Source organism: Oncorhynchus nerka, linkage group LG12, assembly GCF_034236695.1.
Source record: "Oncorhynchus nerka isolate Pitt River linkage group LG12, Oner_Uvic_2.0, whole genome shotgun sequence".
NCBI lineage: Eukaryota > Metazoa > Chordata > Actinopteri > Salmoniformes > Salmonidae > Oncorhynchus > Oncorhynchus nerka.
In genome coordinates, this window is record NC_088407.1 from 87,292,921 (window position 1) to 87,311,046 (window position 18,126).

The 18,126-nt window shown below is 43.3% G+C and overlaps 1 protein-coding gene across 3 annotated transcripts in view; it reads left to right on the forward strand.

The window, feature by feature from the left end:
* The first annotated feature begins 13,611 nt into the window (after positions 1-13,611).
* Positions 13,612-18,126, forward strand: part of LOC115127375 (alpha-actinin-1) — a 239,408-nt gene continuing 234,893 nt past the window's right edge. For 2 of the 3 annotated variants that reach the window (XM_065025921.1, XM_065025922.1), the window contains exon 1: positions 13,614-14,055. In XM_065025921.1, the coding sequence (XP_064881993.1) occupies positions 13,939-14,055 (117 nt within the window). In that variant the 5' untranslated portion in view covers positions 13,614-13,938. Of the gene's footprint in view, positions 14,056-18,126 lie in introns of all 3 variants that reach the window. The other variant, XM_065025923.1, reaches the window with a different exon arrangement.

An 18,126-nucleotide genomic window follows, 5' to 3' on the forward strand; every position in this document is an offset into this window, starting at 1 on the left:
TACTCAGTACTGGTACCCTGTGTATATAACCTAGTTATCATTACTCAGTACTGGTAGCCTGTGTATATAGCCTAGTTATCATTACTCAGTACTGGTACCCTGTGTATATAACCTAGTTATCATTACTCAGTACTGGTACCCTGTGTATATAGCCTAGTTATCATTACTCAGTACTGGTACTCTGTGTATATAACCTAGTTATCAGTACTGGTACCCTGTGTATAGAGCCTAGTTATCATTACTCAGTACTGGTACCCTGTGTATAGAGACTAGTTATCATTACTCAGTACTGGTACCCTGTGTATATAACCTAGTTATCAGTACTCAGTACTGGTACCCTGTGTATATAGCCTAGTTATCATTACTCAGTACTGGTACCCTGTGTATATAGCCTAGTTATCAGTACTGGTACCCTGTGTATATAGCCTAGTTATCAGTACTGGTACCCTGTGTATATAGCCTAGTTATCAGTACTGGTACCCTGTGTATATAGCCTAGTTATCAGTACTGGTACCCTGTGTATATAACCTAGTTATCATTACTCAGTACTGGTACCATGTGTATATAACCTAGTTATCATTACGCAGTACTGGTACCCTGTGTATATAGCCTAGTTATCATTACTCAGTACTGGTACTCTGTGTATATAGCCTAGTTATCATTACTCAGTACTGGTACCCTGTGTATATAGCCTAGTTATCATTACTCAGTACTGGTACTCTGTGTATATAGCCTAGTTATCATTACTCAGTACTGGTACCCTGTGTATATAGCCTAGTTATCATTACTCAGTACTGGTACCCTGCCTAGTTATCATTATATACTGGTACCCTGTGTATATAGCCTAGTTATCATTACTCAGTACTGGTACCCTGTGTATAGAGCCTAGTTATCATTACTCAGTACTGGTACCCTGTGTATAGAGCCTAGTTATCATTACTCAGTACTGGTACCCTGTGTATATAACCTAGTTATCATTACTCAGTACTGGTACCCTGTGTATAGAGCCTAGTTATCATTGCTCAGTACTGGTACCCTGTGTATAGAGACTAGTTATCATTACTCAGTACTGGTACCCTGTGTATAGAGCCTAGTTATCATTACTCAGTACTGGTACCCTGTGTATATAACCTAGTTATCATTACTCAGTACTGGTACCCTGTGTATATAACCTAGTTATCATTACTCAGTACTGGTACCCTGTGTATATAACCTAGTTATCAGTACTGGTACCCTGTGTATATAACCTAGTTATCATTACTCAGTACTGGTACCCTGTGTATATAGCCTAGTTATCATTACTCAGTACTGGTACCCTGTGTATATAGCCTAGTTATCATTACTCAGTACTGGTACCCTGTGTATATAACCTAGTTATCATTACTCAGTACTGGTACCCTGTGTATATAACCTAGTTATCATTACTGGTACCCATATAACCTAGTACTGGTACCCTGTGTATAGAGCCTAGTTATCATTACTCAGTACTGGTACCCTGTGTATAGAGCCTAGTTATCATTACTCAGTACTGGTACCCTGTGTATAGAGCCTAGTTATCATTGCTCAGTACTGGTACTCTGTGTATAGAGCCTAGTTATCATTACTCAGTACTGGTACCCTGTGTATAGAGCCTAGTTATCATTACTCAGTACTGGTACCCTGTGTATATAACCTAGTTATCATTACTCAGTACTGGTACCCTGTGTATAGAGCCTAGTTATCATTGCTCAGTACTGGTACCCTGTGTATAGAGACTAGTTATCATTTATCATTACTCAGTACTGGTACCCTGTGTATATAGCCTAGTTATCAGTATTACTCAGTACTGTTATCATTACTCAGTACTGGTACCCTGTGTATATAACCTAGTTATCATTACTCAGTACTGGTACCCTGTGTATATAACCTAGTTATCATTACTCAGTACTGGTACCCTGTGTATATAGCCTAGTTATCATTACTCAGTACTGGTACCCTGTGTATATAACCTAGTTATCATTACTCAGTACTGGTACCCTGTGTATATAGCCTAGTTATCATTACTCAGTACTGGTACCCTGTGTATATAACCTAGTTATCATTACTCAGTACTGGTACCCTGTGTATATAACCTAGTTATCATTACTGGTACCCTGTGTATATAACCTAGTTATCATTACTCAGTACTGGTACCCTGTGTATAGAGCCTAGTTATCATTACTCAGTACTGGTACCTGTGTATAGAGCCTAGTTATCATTACTCAGTACTGGTACCCTGTGTATAGAGCCTAGTTATCATTGCTCAGTACTGGTACTCTGTGTATAGAGCCTAGTTATCATTACTCAGTACTGGTACCCTGTGTATATAGCCTAGTTATCATTACTCAGTACTGGTACCCTGTGTATATAGCCTAGTTATCATTACTCAGTACTGGTACCCTGTGTATAGAGCCTAGTTATCATTACTCAGTACTGGTACCCTGTGTATATAGCCTAGTTATCATTACTCAGTACTGGTACCCTGTGTATATAACCTAGTTATCATTACTCAGTACTGGTACCCTGTGTATAGAGCCTAGTTATCTAGTACTGGTACCCTGTGTATATAACCTAGTTATCATTACTCAGTACTGGTACCCTGTGTATAGAGCCTAGTTATCATTACTCTGACTCAGTACTGGTACTCTGTGTATATAACCTAGTTATCATTACTCAGTACTGGTACCCTGTGTATAGAGCCTAGTTATCATTACTCAGTACTGGTACCCTGTGTATAGAGCCTAGTTATCATTACTCTGACTCAGTACTGGTACCCTGTGTATATAGCCTAGTTATCATTACTCAGTACTGGTACCCTGTGTATAGAGCCTAGTTATCATTACTCAGTACTGGTACCCTGTGTATAGAGCCTAGTTATCATTACTCAGTACTGGTACCCTGTGTATAGAGCCTAGTTATCATTACTCTGACTCAGTACTGGTACCCTGTGTATAGAGCCTAGTTATCATTACTCTGACTCAGTACTGGTACCCTGTGTATATAGCCTAGTTATCATTACTCAGTACTGGTACCCTGTGTATATAACCTAGTTATCATTACTCAGTACTGGTACCCTGTGTATATAACCTAGTTATCATTACTCAGTACTGGTACCCTGTGTATATAACCTAGTTATCATTACTCAGTACTGGTACCCTGTGTATATAACCTAGTTATCATTACTCAGTACTGGTACCCTGTGTATATAACCTAGTTATCATTACTCAGTACTGGTACCCTGTGTATATAGCCTAGTTATCATTACTCAGTACTGGTACCCTGTGTATATAACCTAGTTATCATTACTCAGTACTGGTACCCTGTGTATATAGCCTAGTTATCATTACTCAGTACTGGTACCCTGTGTATATAGCCTAGTTATCATTACTCAGTACTGGTACCCTGTGTATATAGCCTAGTTATCATTACTCAGTACTGGTACCCTGTGTATATAACCTAGTTATCATTACTCAGTACTGGTACCCTGTGTATATAACCTAGTTATCATTACTCAGTACTGGTACCCTGTGTATATAGCCTAGTTATCATTACTCAGTACTGGTACTGTGTATATAACCTCAGTACTGGTACCCTGTGTATAGAGCCTAGTTATCATTACTCAGTACTGGTACCCTGTGTATAGAGCCTAGTTATCATTACTCAGTACTGGTACCCTGTGTATATAACCTAGTTATCATTACTCAGTACTGGTACCCTGTGTATATAGCCTAGTTATCATTACTCAGTACTGGTACCCTGTGTATATAGCCTAGTTATCATTACTCAGTACTGGTACCCTGTGTATATAGCCTAGTTATCAGTACTGGTACTGGTACCCTGTTATATATAGCCTACTGGTACCATGTGTATATAACCTAGTTATCATTACGCAGTACTGGTACCCTGTGTATATAGCCTAGTTATCAGTACTGGTACCCTGTGTATATAGCCTAGTTATCAGTACTGGTACTCTGTGTATATAACCTAGTTATCATTACTGGTACCCTGTGTATATAACCTAGTTATCATTACTCAGTACTGGTACCCTGTGGATATAACCTAGTTATCAGTACTGGTACCCTGTGTATATAGCCTAGTTATCATTACTCAGTACTGGTACCCTGTGTATATAACCTAGTTATCAGTACTGGTACTCTGTGTATATAGCCTAGTTATCATTGCTCAGTACTGGTACCCTGTGTATATAACCTAGTTATCATTACTCAGTACTGGTACCCTGTGTATATAGCCTAGTTATCATTACTCAGTACTGGTACCCTGTGTATATAGCCTAGTTATCATTACTCAGTACTGGTACCCTGTGTATATAGCCTAGTTATCATTACTCAGTACTGGTACCCTGTGGATATAGCCTAGTTATCATTACTCAGTACTGGTACCCTGTGTATATAGCCTAGTTATCATTACTCAGTACTGGTACCCTGTGTATATAACCTAGTTATCATTACTCAGTACTGGTACCCTGTGTATATAGCCTAGTTATCTGTACCCTGTGTATATAACCTAGTTATCAGTACTGGTACCCTGTGTATATAACCTAGTTATCATTACTCAGTACTGGTACCCTGTGTATATAGCCTAGTTATCAGTACTGGTACCCTGTGTATATAGCCTAGTTATCAGTACTGGTACCCTGTGTATATAGCCTAGTTATCAGTACTGGTACCCTGTGTATATAGCCTAGTTATCAGTACTGGTACCCTGTGTATATAGCCTAGTTATCATTACTCAGTACTGGTACCCTGTGTATATAGCCTAGTTATCATTACTCAGTACTGGTACCCTGTGTATATAGCCTAGTTATCATTACTCAGTACTGGTACCCTGTGTATATAACCTAGTTATCAGTACTGGTACCCTGTGTATATAACCTAGTTATCATTACTCAGTACTGGTACCCTGTGTATATAACCTAGTTATCAGTACTGGTACCCTGTGTATATAGCCTAGTTATCATTACTCAGTACTGGTACCCTGTGTATATAACCTAGTTATCATTACTCAGTACTGGTACCCTGTGTATATACTGGTACCCTGTGTATATAGCCTAGTTATCATTACTCAGTACTGGTACCCTGTGTATATAGCCTAGTTATCATTACTCAGTACTGGTACCCTGTGTATATAACCTAGTTATCAGTACTGGTACCCTGTGTATATAACACTCAGTACTGGTACCCTGTGTATCAGTACTGGTACCCTGTGTATATAACCTAGTTATCAGTACTGGTACCCTGTGTATATAGCCTAGTTATCATTACTCAGTACTGGTACCCCCTCTGTGTATATAGTGTTATATCAGTACTGGTACCCTAGTTATCAGTACTGGTACCAGTTATCAGTACTGGTACCCTGTGTATATAGCCTAGTTATCAGTACTGGTACCCTGTGTATATAGCCTAGTTATCATTACTCAGTACTGGTACCCTGTGTATAGAGCCTAGTTATCAGTACTGGTACCCTGTGTATATAACCTAGTTATCAGTACTGGTACTCTGTGTATATAGCCTAGTTATCAGTACTGGTACCCTGTGTATATAGCCTAGTTATCATTACTCAGTACTGGTACCCTGTGTATAGAGCCTAGTTATCAGTACTGGTACCCTGTGTATATAACCTAGTTATCAGTACTGGTACTCTGTGTATATAGCCTAGTTATCAGTACTGGTACCCTGTGTATATAACCTAGTTATCATTACTCAGTACTGGTACCCTGTGTATAGAGCCTAGTTATCAGTACTGGTACCCTGTGTATATAACCTAGTTATCATTACTCAGTACTGGTACCCTGTGTATAGAGCCTAGTTATCAGTACTGGTACCCTGTGTATATAGCCTAGTTATCATTACTCAGTACTGGTACCCTGTGTATATAGCCTAGTTATCATTACTCAGTACTGGTACCCTGTGTATATAACCTAGTTATCATTACTCAGTACTGGTACCCTGTGTAGTTATCATTACTCAGTACTGGTACCCTGTGTATAGAGACTAGTTATCATTACTCAGTACTGGTACCCTGTGTATATAGCCTAGTTATCATTACTCAGTACTGGTACCCTGTGTATATAACCTAGTTATCATTACTCAGTACTGGTACCCTGTGTATATAACCTAGTTATCATTACTCAGTACTGGTGTATATAACCTAGTTATCAGGACTCAGTACTGGTACCTGTGTATATAAGCCTCAGTTATCATTACTCAGTACTGGTACTGTATATAGCCCCTGTGTACCCTGTGTATAGAGCCTAGTTATCATTACTCAGTACTGGTACCCTGTGTATAGAGCCTAGTTATCATTATCAGTACTGGTACCCTGTGTATATAACCTAGTTATTACCCTGTGTATATCAGTACTCAGTACTGGTACCCTGTGTATATAGCCTAGTTATCATTACTCAGTACTGGTACCCTGTGTATATAACCTAGTTATCAGTACTGGTACCCTGTGTATATAACCTAGTTATCATTACTCAGTACTGGTACCCTGTGTATATAACCTAGTTATCAGTACTGGTACCCTGTGTATATCAGTTACTCAGTACTGGTACCCTGTGTATATAGCCTAGTTATCATTACTCAGTACTGGTACCCTGTGTATATAGCCTAGTTATCATTACTCAGTACTGGTACCCTGTGTATATAACCAGTACTGGTACCCTGTGTATATAACCTAGTTATCATTACTCAGTACTGGTACCCTGTGTATATAACCTAGTTATCATTACTCAGTACTGGTACCCTGTGTATATAGCCTAGTTATCAGTACTGGTACCCTGTGTATATAGCCTAGTTATCATTACTCAGTACTGGTACCCTGTGTATATAGCCTAGTTATCATTACTCAGTACTGGTACTCTGTGTATATAAGCCTAGTTATCATTACTCAGTACTGGTACCCTGTGTATATAAGCCTAGTTATCATTACTCAGTACTGGTACCCTGTGTATATACCTAGTTATCATTACTCAGTACTGGTACCCTGTGTATATAGCCTAGTTATCATTACTCAGTACTGGTACCCTGTGTATATAGCCTAGTTATCATTACTCAGTACTGGTACCCTGTGTATATAGCCTAGTTATCATTACTCAGTACTGGTACCCTGTGTATAGAGCCTAGTTATCAGTACTGGTACTCTGTGTATATAGCCTAGTTATCATTACTCAGTAGCCTAGTTATCATTACTCAGTACTGGTACCCTGTGTATAGAGCCTAGTTATCATTACTCAGTACTGGTACCCTGTGGTATATAGCCTAGTTTATTACTCAGTACTGGTACCCTGTGTATATAACCTAGTTATCATTACTCAGTACTGGTACCCTGTGTATATAGCCTAGTTATCATTACTCAGTACTGGTAGTTATCATTACTCAGTACCCTGTGTATATAGCCTAGTTATCATTACTCAGTACTGGTACCCTGTGTATATAACCTAGTTATCATTACTCAGTACTGGTACCCTGTGTATATAACCTAGTTATCATTACTCAGTACTGGTACCCTGTGTATATAACCTAGTTATATCAGTACTGGTACCCTGTGTATATAACCTAGTTATCATTACTGGTACTGGTACCCTGTGTATATAGCCTAGTTATCATTACTCAGTACTGGTACCCTGCCTAGTTATCATTACTCAGTACTGGTACCCTGTGTATAGAGCCTAGTTATCATTACTCAGTACTGGTACCCTGTGTATATAACCTAGTTATCATTACTCAGTACTGGTACCCTGTGTATATAACCTAGTTATCATTATCAGTATATAGCCTAGTTATCATTACTCAGTACTGGTACCCCCTGTGTATATAGCCTAGTTATCATTACTCAGTACTGGTACCCTGTGTATATAACCTAGTTATCATTACTCAGTACTGGTACCCTGTGTATATAACCTAGTTATCATTATCAGTACTGGTACCCTAGTTATAGCCTAGTTATCATTACTCAGTACTGGTACCCTGTGTATATAACCTAGTTATCATTATCACTGGTACCCTGTGTATATAACCTAGTTATCATTACTCAGTACTGGTGTATATAACCTAGTTATCATTACTCAGTACTGGTACTCTGTGTATATAACCTAGTTATCATTACTCAGTACTGGTACCCTGTGTATAGAACCTAGTTATCAGTACTGGTACCCTGTGTATATAGCCTAGTTATCAGTACTGGTACCCTGTGTATATAACCTAGTTATCAGTACTGGTACCCTGTGTATATACCTAGTTATCATTACTCAGTACTGGTACCCTGTGTATATAGCCTAGTTATCATTACTCAGTACTTACTCTGTGTATACCTAGTTACCCAGTATATATAACCTAGTTATCATTATCAGTACTGGTACCCTGTGTATATAGCCTAGTTATCATTACTCAGTACTGGTACCCTGTGTATATAGCCTAGTTATCATTACTCAGTACTGGTACCCTGTGTATATAGCCTAGTTATCATTACTCAGTACTGGTACCCTGTGTATATAACCTAGTTATCATTACTCAGTACTGGTACCCTGTGTATATAACCTAGTTATCATTACTCAGTACTGGTACCCTGTGTATATAGCCTAGTTATCATTACTCAGTACTGGTACCCTGTGTATAGAGCCTAGTTATCAGTACTGGTACTCTGTGTATATAACCTAGTTATCATTACTCAGTACTGGTACCCTGTGTATATAACCTAGTTATCAGTACTACTCAGTGTATATAGCCTAGTTATCATTATAACCTGTTATCATTACTCAGTACTGGTACCCTGTGTATATAGCCTAGTTATCATTACTCAGTACTGGTACCCTGTGTATATAGCCTAGTTATCATTACTCAGTACTGGTACCCTGTGTATATAACCTAGTTATCATTACTCAGTACTGGTACCCTGTGTATATAACCTAGTTATCATTACTCAGTACTGGTACCCTGTGTATATAGCCTAGTTATCAGTACTGGTACCCTGTGTATATAGCCTAGTTATCAGTACTGGTACCCTGTGTATAGAGCCTAGTTATCATTACTCAGTACTGGTACCCTGTATGCCTAGTTATCATTATATAACCTAGTTATCAGTACTGGTACCCTGTGTATATAACCTAGTTATCATTACTCAGTACTGGTACCCTGTGTATATAACCTAGTTATCATTACTCAGTACTGGTACCCTGTGTATATAGCCTAGTTATCATTACTCAGTACTGGTACCCTGTGTATATAGCCTAGTTATCAGTACTGGTACCCTGTGTATATAACCTAGTTATCATTACTCAGTACTGGTACCCTGTGTATATAACCTAGTTATCATTACTCAGTACTGGTACCCTGTGTATATAGCCTAGTTATCAGTACTGGTACCCTGTGTATATAGCCTAGTTATCAGTACCTGTGTATATAGCCTAGTTATCAGTGTATATAACCTAGTTAGTTATCAGTACTGGTACCCTGTGTATATAACCTAGTTATCATTACTCAGTACTGGTACCCTGTGTATATAACCTAGTTATCAGTACTGGTACCCTGTGTATATAGCCTAGTTATCATTACTCAGTACTGGTACCCTGTGTATATAACCTAGTTATCATTATCAGTACTGGTACCCTGTGTATATAACCTAGTTATCACTCAGTACTGGTACCCTGTGTATATAACCTAGTTATCATTACTCAGTACTGGTACCCTGTGTATATAGCCTAGTTATCATTACTCAGTACTGGTACCCTGTGTATATAACCTAGTTATCAGTACTGGTACCCTGTGTATATAACCTAGTTATCATTACTCAGTACTGGTACCCTGTGTATATAGCCTAGTTATCATTACTCAGTACTGGTACCCTGTGTATATAACCTAGTTATCAGTACTGGTACCCTGTGTATATAACCTAGTTATCATTACTCAGTACTGGTACCCTGTGTATATAACCTACCTCAGTACTTATCTGTGTATATAACCTAGTTATCAGTACTGGTACCCTGTGTATATAGCCTAGTTATCAGTACTGGTACCCTGTGTATATAACCTAGTTATCAGTACTGGTACCCTGGTATCAGTACTGGTATATATAACCTAGTTATCAGTACTGGTACTGTGTATATAACCTAGTTATCAGTACTGGTACCTGTGTATATAACCTAGTTATCAGTACTGGTACTCTGTGTATATAACCTAGTTATCAGTACTGGTACCCTGTGTATATAACCTAGTTATCAGTACTGGTACCCTGTGTATATAACCTAGTTATCAGTACTGGTACCCTGTGTATATAACCTAGTTATCAGTACTGGTACCCTGTGTATATAACCTACTGGTATAACCCCTCAGTACTGGTACCCTGTGTATATAGCCTAGTTATCATTACTCAGTACTGGTACCCTGTGTATATAGCCTAGTTATCACTCAGTACTGGTACCCTGTGTATATAACCTAGTTATCAGTACTGGTACCCTGTGTATATAGCCTAGTTATCACTGGTACTGGTACTCAGTACTGTGTATATAACCTAGTTATCAGTACTCAGTACCCTGTGTATATAACCAAGTTATCAGTACTGGTACCCTGTGTATATAGCCTAGTTATCAGTACTGGTACCCTGTGTATATAACCTAGTTATCAGTACTGGTACCTGTGTATATAGCCTAGTTATCATTACTCAGTACTGGTACCCTGTGTATATAGCCTAGTTATCATTACTCAGTACTGGTACCCTGTGTATATAACCTAGTTATCAGTACTGGTACCCTGTGTATATAACCTAGTTATCAGTACTGGTACCCTGTGTATATAACCTAGTTATCAGTACTGGTACTCTGTGTATATAACCTAGTTATCAGTACTGGTACCCTGTGTATATAACCTAGTTATCAGTACTGTACTAGTTATCAGTACTGGTACCCTGTGTATAGAGCCTAGTTATCATTACTGGTACTCTGTGTATATAACCTAGTTATCAGTACTGGTACCCTGTGTATATAACCTAGTTATCAGTACTGGTACCCTGTGTATAGAGCCTAGTTATCAGTACTGGTACCCTGTGTATATAACCTAGTTATCAGTACTGGTACCCTGTGTATATAGCCTAGTTATCAGTACTGGTACCCTGTGTATATAGCCTAGTTATCAGTACTGGTACCCTGTGTATATAGCCTAGTTATCAGTACTGGTACCCTGTGTATATAACCTAGTTATCATTATCAGTACTGGTACCCTGTGTATATAACCTAGTTATCATTCAGTACTGGTACCCTGTGTATATATAACCTAGTTATCATTACTCAGTACTGGTATCATAGTACCCTGTGTATATAGCCTAGTTATCAGTACTGGTACCCTGTGTATATATATAACCTAGTTATCAGTACTGGTACCCTGTGTATATAACCTAGTTATCAGTACTGGTACCCTGTGTATAGAGCCTAGTTATCATTACACAGTACTGGTACCCTGTGTATATAACCTAGTTATCAGTACTGGTACCCTGTGTATATAACCTAGTTATCAGTACTGGTACCCTGTGTATAGAGCCTAGTTATCAGTACTGGTACCCTGTGTATATAACCTAGTTATCAGTACTGGTACCCTGTGTATATAGCCTAGTTATCAGTACTGGTACCCTGTGTATATAACCTAGTTATCAGTACTGGTACCCTGTGTTATCAGTACTGGTACCCTGTGTATAGAGCCTAGTTATCAGTACTGGTACCCTGTGTATATAACCTAGTTATCAGTACTGGTACCCTGTGTATATAACCTAGTTATCAGTACTGGTACCCTGTGTATATAACCTAGTTATCAGTACTGGTACCCTGTGTATATAACCTAGTTATCAGTACTGGTACCCTGTGTATATAGCCTAGTTATCATTGCTCATTGTGTATTTATTATTTCGTGTTTTTCTTTCTGTATCTCTGTATTGTTGGGAAGGTCCCGTCAGGAAGCATTTCACTGTTAGTCCACAACCTGTTGATTAATTACCAAGCACGTGAGGAATAAACTGTGATTTGATTTGGTTTCTCTGGCTTGATAATGAACCTAGAAGAAATGCTCCGTAAAACGGTCGTTCTGCAACCCTTCCTCTCCTTACCTGTGAAAAACAGATTTTCTGAATTACAATCACTGTCCCAAACCCTGTTTTAATACAGTAGGCTACACAGTCTTTCACTGTTTGGTTGCGGTTCTCCTCACCTATGTCTGCACAGTGGTAACACACTCATCCTGCTGTGAAAGGAACTCTGTCTCTTTAAACACAGACCAAGTCTTTAGCCTGCGCTTCATCTGTGACGTCACTTTCCCGAACATTCACCCGCTTGGAAGTTTGTCCATATATGGAAGAGCGCTCCAGTTTTCACGTAGCCACTAAGAACGACGCAAGACTGACCTGGGCTACCCCCTTGTAGGCTATTCAGTTTAGGAGCGAGGCCTTCATGCAGCGAGTAGTTCCAGTAATGTGGTTTTACCTTACAAGGTAGAGACCGTGGCCACCGCAGCACGGCCCTGTGTGTTTACATGACAGGGTTGAAGCCGTCCGGTGGCGCATCACCTCGCACAGCCCAGCCAACCTTCTTGGTAAATCTTGGGGACAAGAGAAACATGGAATCTGAGCTGAGATGAATGACGAGATCTCAAGATTCACGAGCAAGGAAACTCTGTTGATATGTGAAAAAAATAATAATAAACAAAAGTACAAAATGATGTAACACATGGTAACTATATAACTACCGGTAAAATATTAACAAAATTAAAAACTTTATAACTCATTGGAATTGTCTTGAAATTTGTTTCAGCCATTTAGAGCCATTGCGTAAAAGCGCGTGAAATTGTTGGCTCATTGATTTGTAATTAATGGACAATTAATCATTTTTACAGACTCTATGTCTGGCACATTAACGTTATTATGTAGCCATCAGCGTTAAATAAATCATTAGTAACTAGCCTTTAACCTCAGTCATTAATGACCGGGAGGGCATTGTCGCTTTTATGGACATGTGTTAACCTAGATGGCGTGTGTCAGTGGAGGCTCCTGACGGGAGGGCGGCTCATAATAATGACTGGAACAGAGCAAATGGAATTCCATCGAATACATGGGAACCACGTGTGTTAGATGTATTTGTGTGTCAACCAGTTGCCTAGAACACGCGACTCATATCCATTGATCCTTACTATAGATGACGATAAATGGGGGTTGTGGTCTCCTCCTCCAGGAGTGCGGCTTCTGAAAACAACCTGCAGCTATAGGCTCTACTGGTAGGAGGATGTACGCTTTTTGGCGTAGCCTACACTGAAATAGTAAATTACCGTAATACAGGCGCTAATGTTTGCGCGCATTAGGAATTTAGGTCTTTAAATTACATTGTTTCAAACAAAATTAAACACTTTGACAGATTAGAATGTATCCAATCAAAGTACCCGTATGTCCAGAGCAGACAACCTATACTAATACAATCAGCGTACAATAAGTAGTTGCACTGACAGCTGCTACAGCCAATTATGTGTGCCTGGTCGATAGTGGGCGGGCCTTATAACTCCCTTGTACCCAATCAAGTTGTATATTTTTGCCATTGAAGTTAATTTTTTCTTCACAGCAACATTTAGCTTCTGTCGGCAGCATCGCCCAAGGATCTGCCTACTTAGAATAGCGCTGTAAGCTCGGAGGTTGAAACAAATATATAGAAAAAGAAAGGCGAGGGGTTTGTGCGATTTAGTAGAGAGCGAGAGAGAGGGGAAGGGAAAAGAGAGTCAAGCGAGAGAGATACAGTGAATCCGGGCGACCGTTAATTTAATTCACACCGTCTTGATCGTGTGCGGGAGACGGTAGGTAACGTATTGTTGCAACATCCCCTCCGGTCCACCCCCGCGTGAGTCCCGGGGAATACAGGAGCGTGAAGAAGTATAATTAATGCCTACTTTCGACATGGATCCCTATGATGGCGATGAAAACAATTATATGCCTCAGGAAGATGATTGGGACCGCGATATGCTGTTGGACCCGGCGTGGGAGAAGCAGCAGAGGAAGGTGAATACAGTTTACCGTGTTATTTAAATATATAGCTTCCTCTTTCCCGGTGTGGTGCAGCAGTGAGATGAGAGGGGAGAGGGACATATGAGCGCGCAGCAGAAAACCTGTAGGTTATTTTGAAATTGATACTGCTCTTGGGAACTGGGAAGATTAACAAATACGCTTTTGTGTATTATTGACATCGGGGGGTGTTTTTGTAACTATTTTTACACTACATTTAGATAGGCTAACCGATGTGTCAACTGTCATATTGCAAATTCACCAAAACTTTTGAGTAGCCTAATGCGTTGACTAGCCTAAACCTCACATTAAGGATTTCGGCTAGTTCTATCCTAATGTGTAAAAGCAGCCGACCGGATGTAGTTGAAGCAACATCGCAGAGCAACAGATGTCAGACATGTGTTCCTACTGCTGTATCATGTCTCCTATCCGCTTTCCTCCTCATCTCTTCCCTCTTCTCCTCTTCCCTTTCCTAATCTCCCCTACACTTCCCTTCTCTCCTCTCCCCTTTCCTCATCTCCTCTTCCCAACTCCTCTACCCTCCTTCCCTCCTCCCTTTCCTTCCTTCCTTCCTCCCTCTGCTCCCCTCTCCCCTTCTTTCCTCTCCTCCTATTGTAGGTGTCCCTATCTACCTCAGTTCTCCTCTCCTCTTATTGTAGGTGTCCCTATCTACCTCAGTTCTCCTCTCCTCTTATTGTAGGTGTCCCTATCTACCTCAGTTCTCCTCTCCTCTTATTGTAGGTGTCCCTATCTACCTCAGTTCTCCTCTCCTCTTATTGTAGGTGTCCCTATCTACCTCAGTTCTCATCTCCTCTTATTGTAGGTGTCCCTATCTACCTCAGTTCCGGCGATGTCAACAGTATTAGAATATTCTGTTTTGTGTGTGTGTGTGTGTGTGTGGTTCAGAACTAGTATGGACAGTGTACACTACACTGAGTTCCAATGGACTCGTTCAAATGAAAGTATTTAGAGAGTGGCTGAAAATATTTGTGCCTGTGCTTGCTCTCTCTGTCTCTCTGTCTCTCGGTCTCTCACACTTTCCTTTTTTGCTTCTTGAAAACAGGGAAGAAAACTTAGTGGAATCTGAGTAAGCGTTGTGGTTAGAAGGGTTGGGCTTGGATCGGAGCGTGCCCTAAAATGGTCATAATCGTCCTCCTTCTCTTGCAGTTGGAAAAAGTTTTCCTTTTTTTTTCTGCTTCGAAAGCTTTGGCTTCCAGTTTCCTGAATTATGTTGTCATCACCAGACGGCTACCGGTGTCGGTGAGAGAAGCACCGGGGGCGGCTAGGTATGCGAGGTCAGGGGTTACACGTAAATAATTACAGATGCAGGGAGCCAACAACTAGCACGAGCCTGCCTGTCCTCAGACATCATCTGGAGGCTCTGACTACGGCAGTTTGAGTAGCTACAGTAGACATAGGGAGAGGGAGGGAGCAGGGGGAGAGGGAGGGAGCAGGGGGGAGGGAGGGAGCAGGGGGGAGGGAGGGAGCAGGGGGAGAGGGAGGGAGCAGGGGGAGGGAGAGGGAGGGAGCAGGGGGAGAGGGGGAGCAGGAGGGAGGGAGGGAGCAGGGGGAGGGAGGGAGGGAGGGAGGGAGGGGAGGGAGCAGGGGGAGAGTGAGGGAGCAGGGGGAGAGTGAGGGAGCAGGAGGGAGAGTGAGGGAGCAGGGGGAGAGTGAGGGAGGGAGGGAGCGGGAGGGAGCAGGGGGAGAGGGAGGGAGCAGGGGGGAGAGGGAGGGAGCACGCTGAGTTTGAGTAGCTACTGTAGTCATAGGGAGAGGGAGGGAGCAGGGGGAGAGGGAGGGAGCAGGGGGAGAGGGAGGGAGCAGGGGGAGAGGGAGGGAGAGGGAGGGAGCAGGGGGAGAGGGAGGGAGCAGGGAGGAGAGGGAGAGAGGGAGGGAGGGAGCGGGAGGGAGCAGGGAGGAGAGGGAGGGAGCAGGGGGAGAGGGAGGGAGCAGGGGGAGAGGGGGGAGCAGGGGGGAGAGGGAGGGAGCAGGGGGAGAGAGCAGGGGGAGAGGGAGGGAGCAGGGGGAGAGGGAGGGAGCAGGAGGGAGCAGGGAGGAGAGGGAGGGAGCAGGGGGAGAGGGAGGGAGCAGGGGGAGCAGGGGGAGAGGGGGGGAGCAGGGAGGGGGAGAGGGAGGGAGCAGGAGGGAGAGTGAGGGAGGGGGGGAGGGCGGGAGCACGGAGCAGGGGGAGAGGGAGGGAGCAGGGGGGAGAGGGAGGGAGCACGCTGAGTTTGAGTAGCTACTGTAGTCATAGGGAGGGGGGGGAGAGGGGGAGGGAGAGGGAGGGAGCACGCTGAGTTTGAGTAGCTACTGTAGTCATAGGGAGGGGGGAGCAGGGGGAGAGGGAGGGGAGAGGGAGCACTCTGAGTTTGAGTAGCTACTGTAGTCATAGGGAGGGAGCACTCTGAGTTTGAGTAGCTACTGTAGTCATAGGGAGGGGGAGAGGGAGGGAGAGAGAGGGAGCACTCTGAGTTTGAGTAGCTACTGTAGTCATAGGGATGGGGGAGAGGGAGGGAGAGAGAGGGAGCACTCTGAGTTTGAGTAGCTACTGTAGTCATAGGGAGGGGGAGAGGGAGGGAGAGAGGGAGCAGGGGGTGAGCAGGGGGAGAGAGAGGGAGCACTCTGAGTTTGAGTAGCTACTGTAGTCATAGGGAGGGGGAGAGGGAGGGAGAGGGAGGGAGTACTCTGAGTTTGAGTAGCTACTGTAGTCATAGGGCGGGGGAGAGGGAGCACTGAGTTTGAGTAGCTACTGTAGTCATAGGGAGGGGGAGAGGGAGGGAGAGAGAGGGAGCACTCTGAGTTTGAGTAGCTACTGTAGTCATAGGGAGGGGGGAGAGGGAGGGAGCAGGGGGAGAGAGCAGGGGGGGAGAGAGAGGGAGCAGGGGGAGAGGGAGGGAGCAGGGGGAGAGGGAGGGAGCAGGAGGGAGCAGGGAGGAGAGGGAGGGAGCAGGGGGAGAGGGAGGGAGCAGGGAAGAGAGGGAGGGAGCAGGGGGAGAGGGAGGGAGCAGGGGGGAGAGGGAGGGAGCAGGGGGAGCAGGGGGGAGAGGGGGAGCAGGGGGAGAGGGAGGGAGCAGGAGGGAGAGTGAGGGAGGGAGCGGGAGGGAGCAGGGGGAGAGGGAGGGAGCACGCTGAGTTTGAGTAGCTACTGTAGTCATAGGGAGGGGGAGAGGGAGGGAGAGGGAGGGAGCACGCTGAGTTTGAGTAGCTACTGTAGTCATAGGGAGGGGGAGCAGGGGGAGAGGGAGGGAGCAGGAGGGAGAGTGAGGGAGGGAGCGGGAGGGAGCAGGGGGAGAGGGAGGGAGCACGCTGAGTTTGAGTAGCTACTGTAGTCATAGGGAGGGGGAGAGGGAGGGAGAGAGAGGGAGCACTCTGAGTTTGAGTAGCTACTGTAGTCATAGGGAGGGAGCACTCTGAGTTTGAGTAGCTACTGTAGTCATAGGGAGGGGAGAGGGAGGAGAGAGAGGGAGCACTCTGAGTTTGAGTAGCTACTGTAGTCATAGGGAGGGGGAGAGGGAGGGAGAGAGGGAGCAGGGGGTGAGCAGGGGGAGAGAGAGGGAGCACTCTGAGTTTGAGTAGCTACTGTAGTCATAGGGAGGGGGAGAGGGAGGGAGAGGGAGGGAGTACTCTGAGTTTGAGTAGCTACTGTAGTCATAGGGAGGGAGCACTCTGAGTTTGAGTAGCTACTGTAGTCATAGGGCGGGGGGAGAGGGAGCACTCTGAGTTTGAGTAGCTACTGTAGTCATAGGGAGGGGGGGGAGAGGGAGGGAGAGAGAGGGAGCACTCTGAGTTTGAGTAGCTACTGTAGTCATAGGGAGGGGGGGGAGAGGGAGGGAGCACTCTGAGTTTGAGTAGCTACTGTAGTCATACCATGGAATGACTGAGAATCCACTGGCGGTGCTTTATAGTCTCTCTTTTGAATCAATTGACAGTTGTTGTGTTTAGACTTAATGTTTCATGCCAGGAAAGGGCCACTGAATAGACCAGGAAAGGGCCACTGAATAGACCAGGAAAGGGCCACTGAATAGACCAGGAAAAGGGCCACTGAATAGACCAGGAAAGGGCCACTGA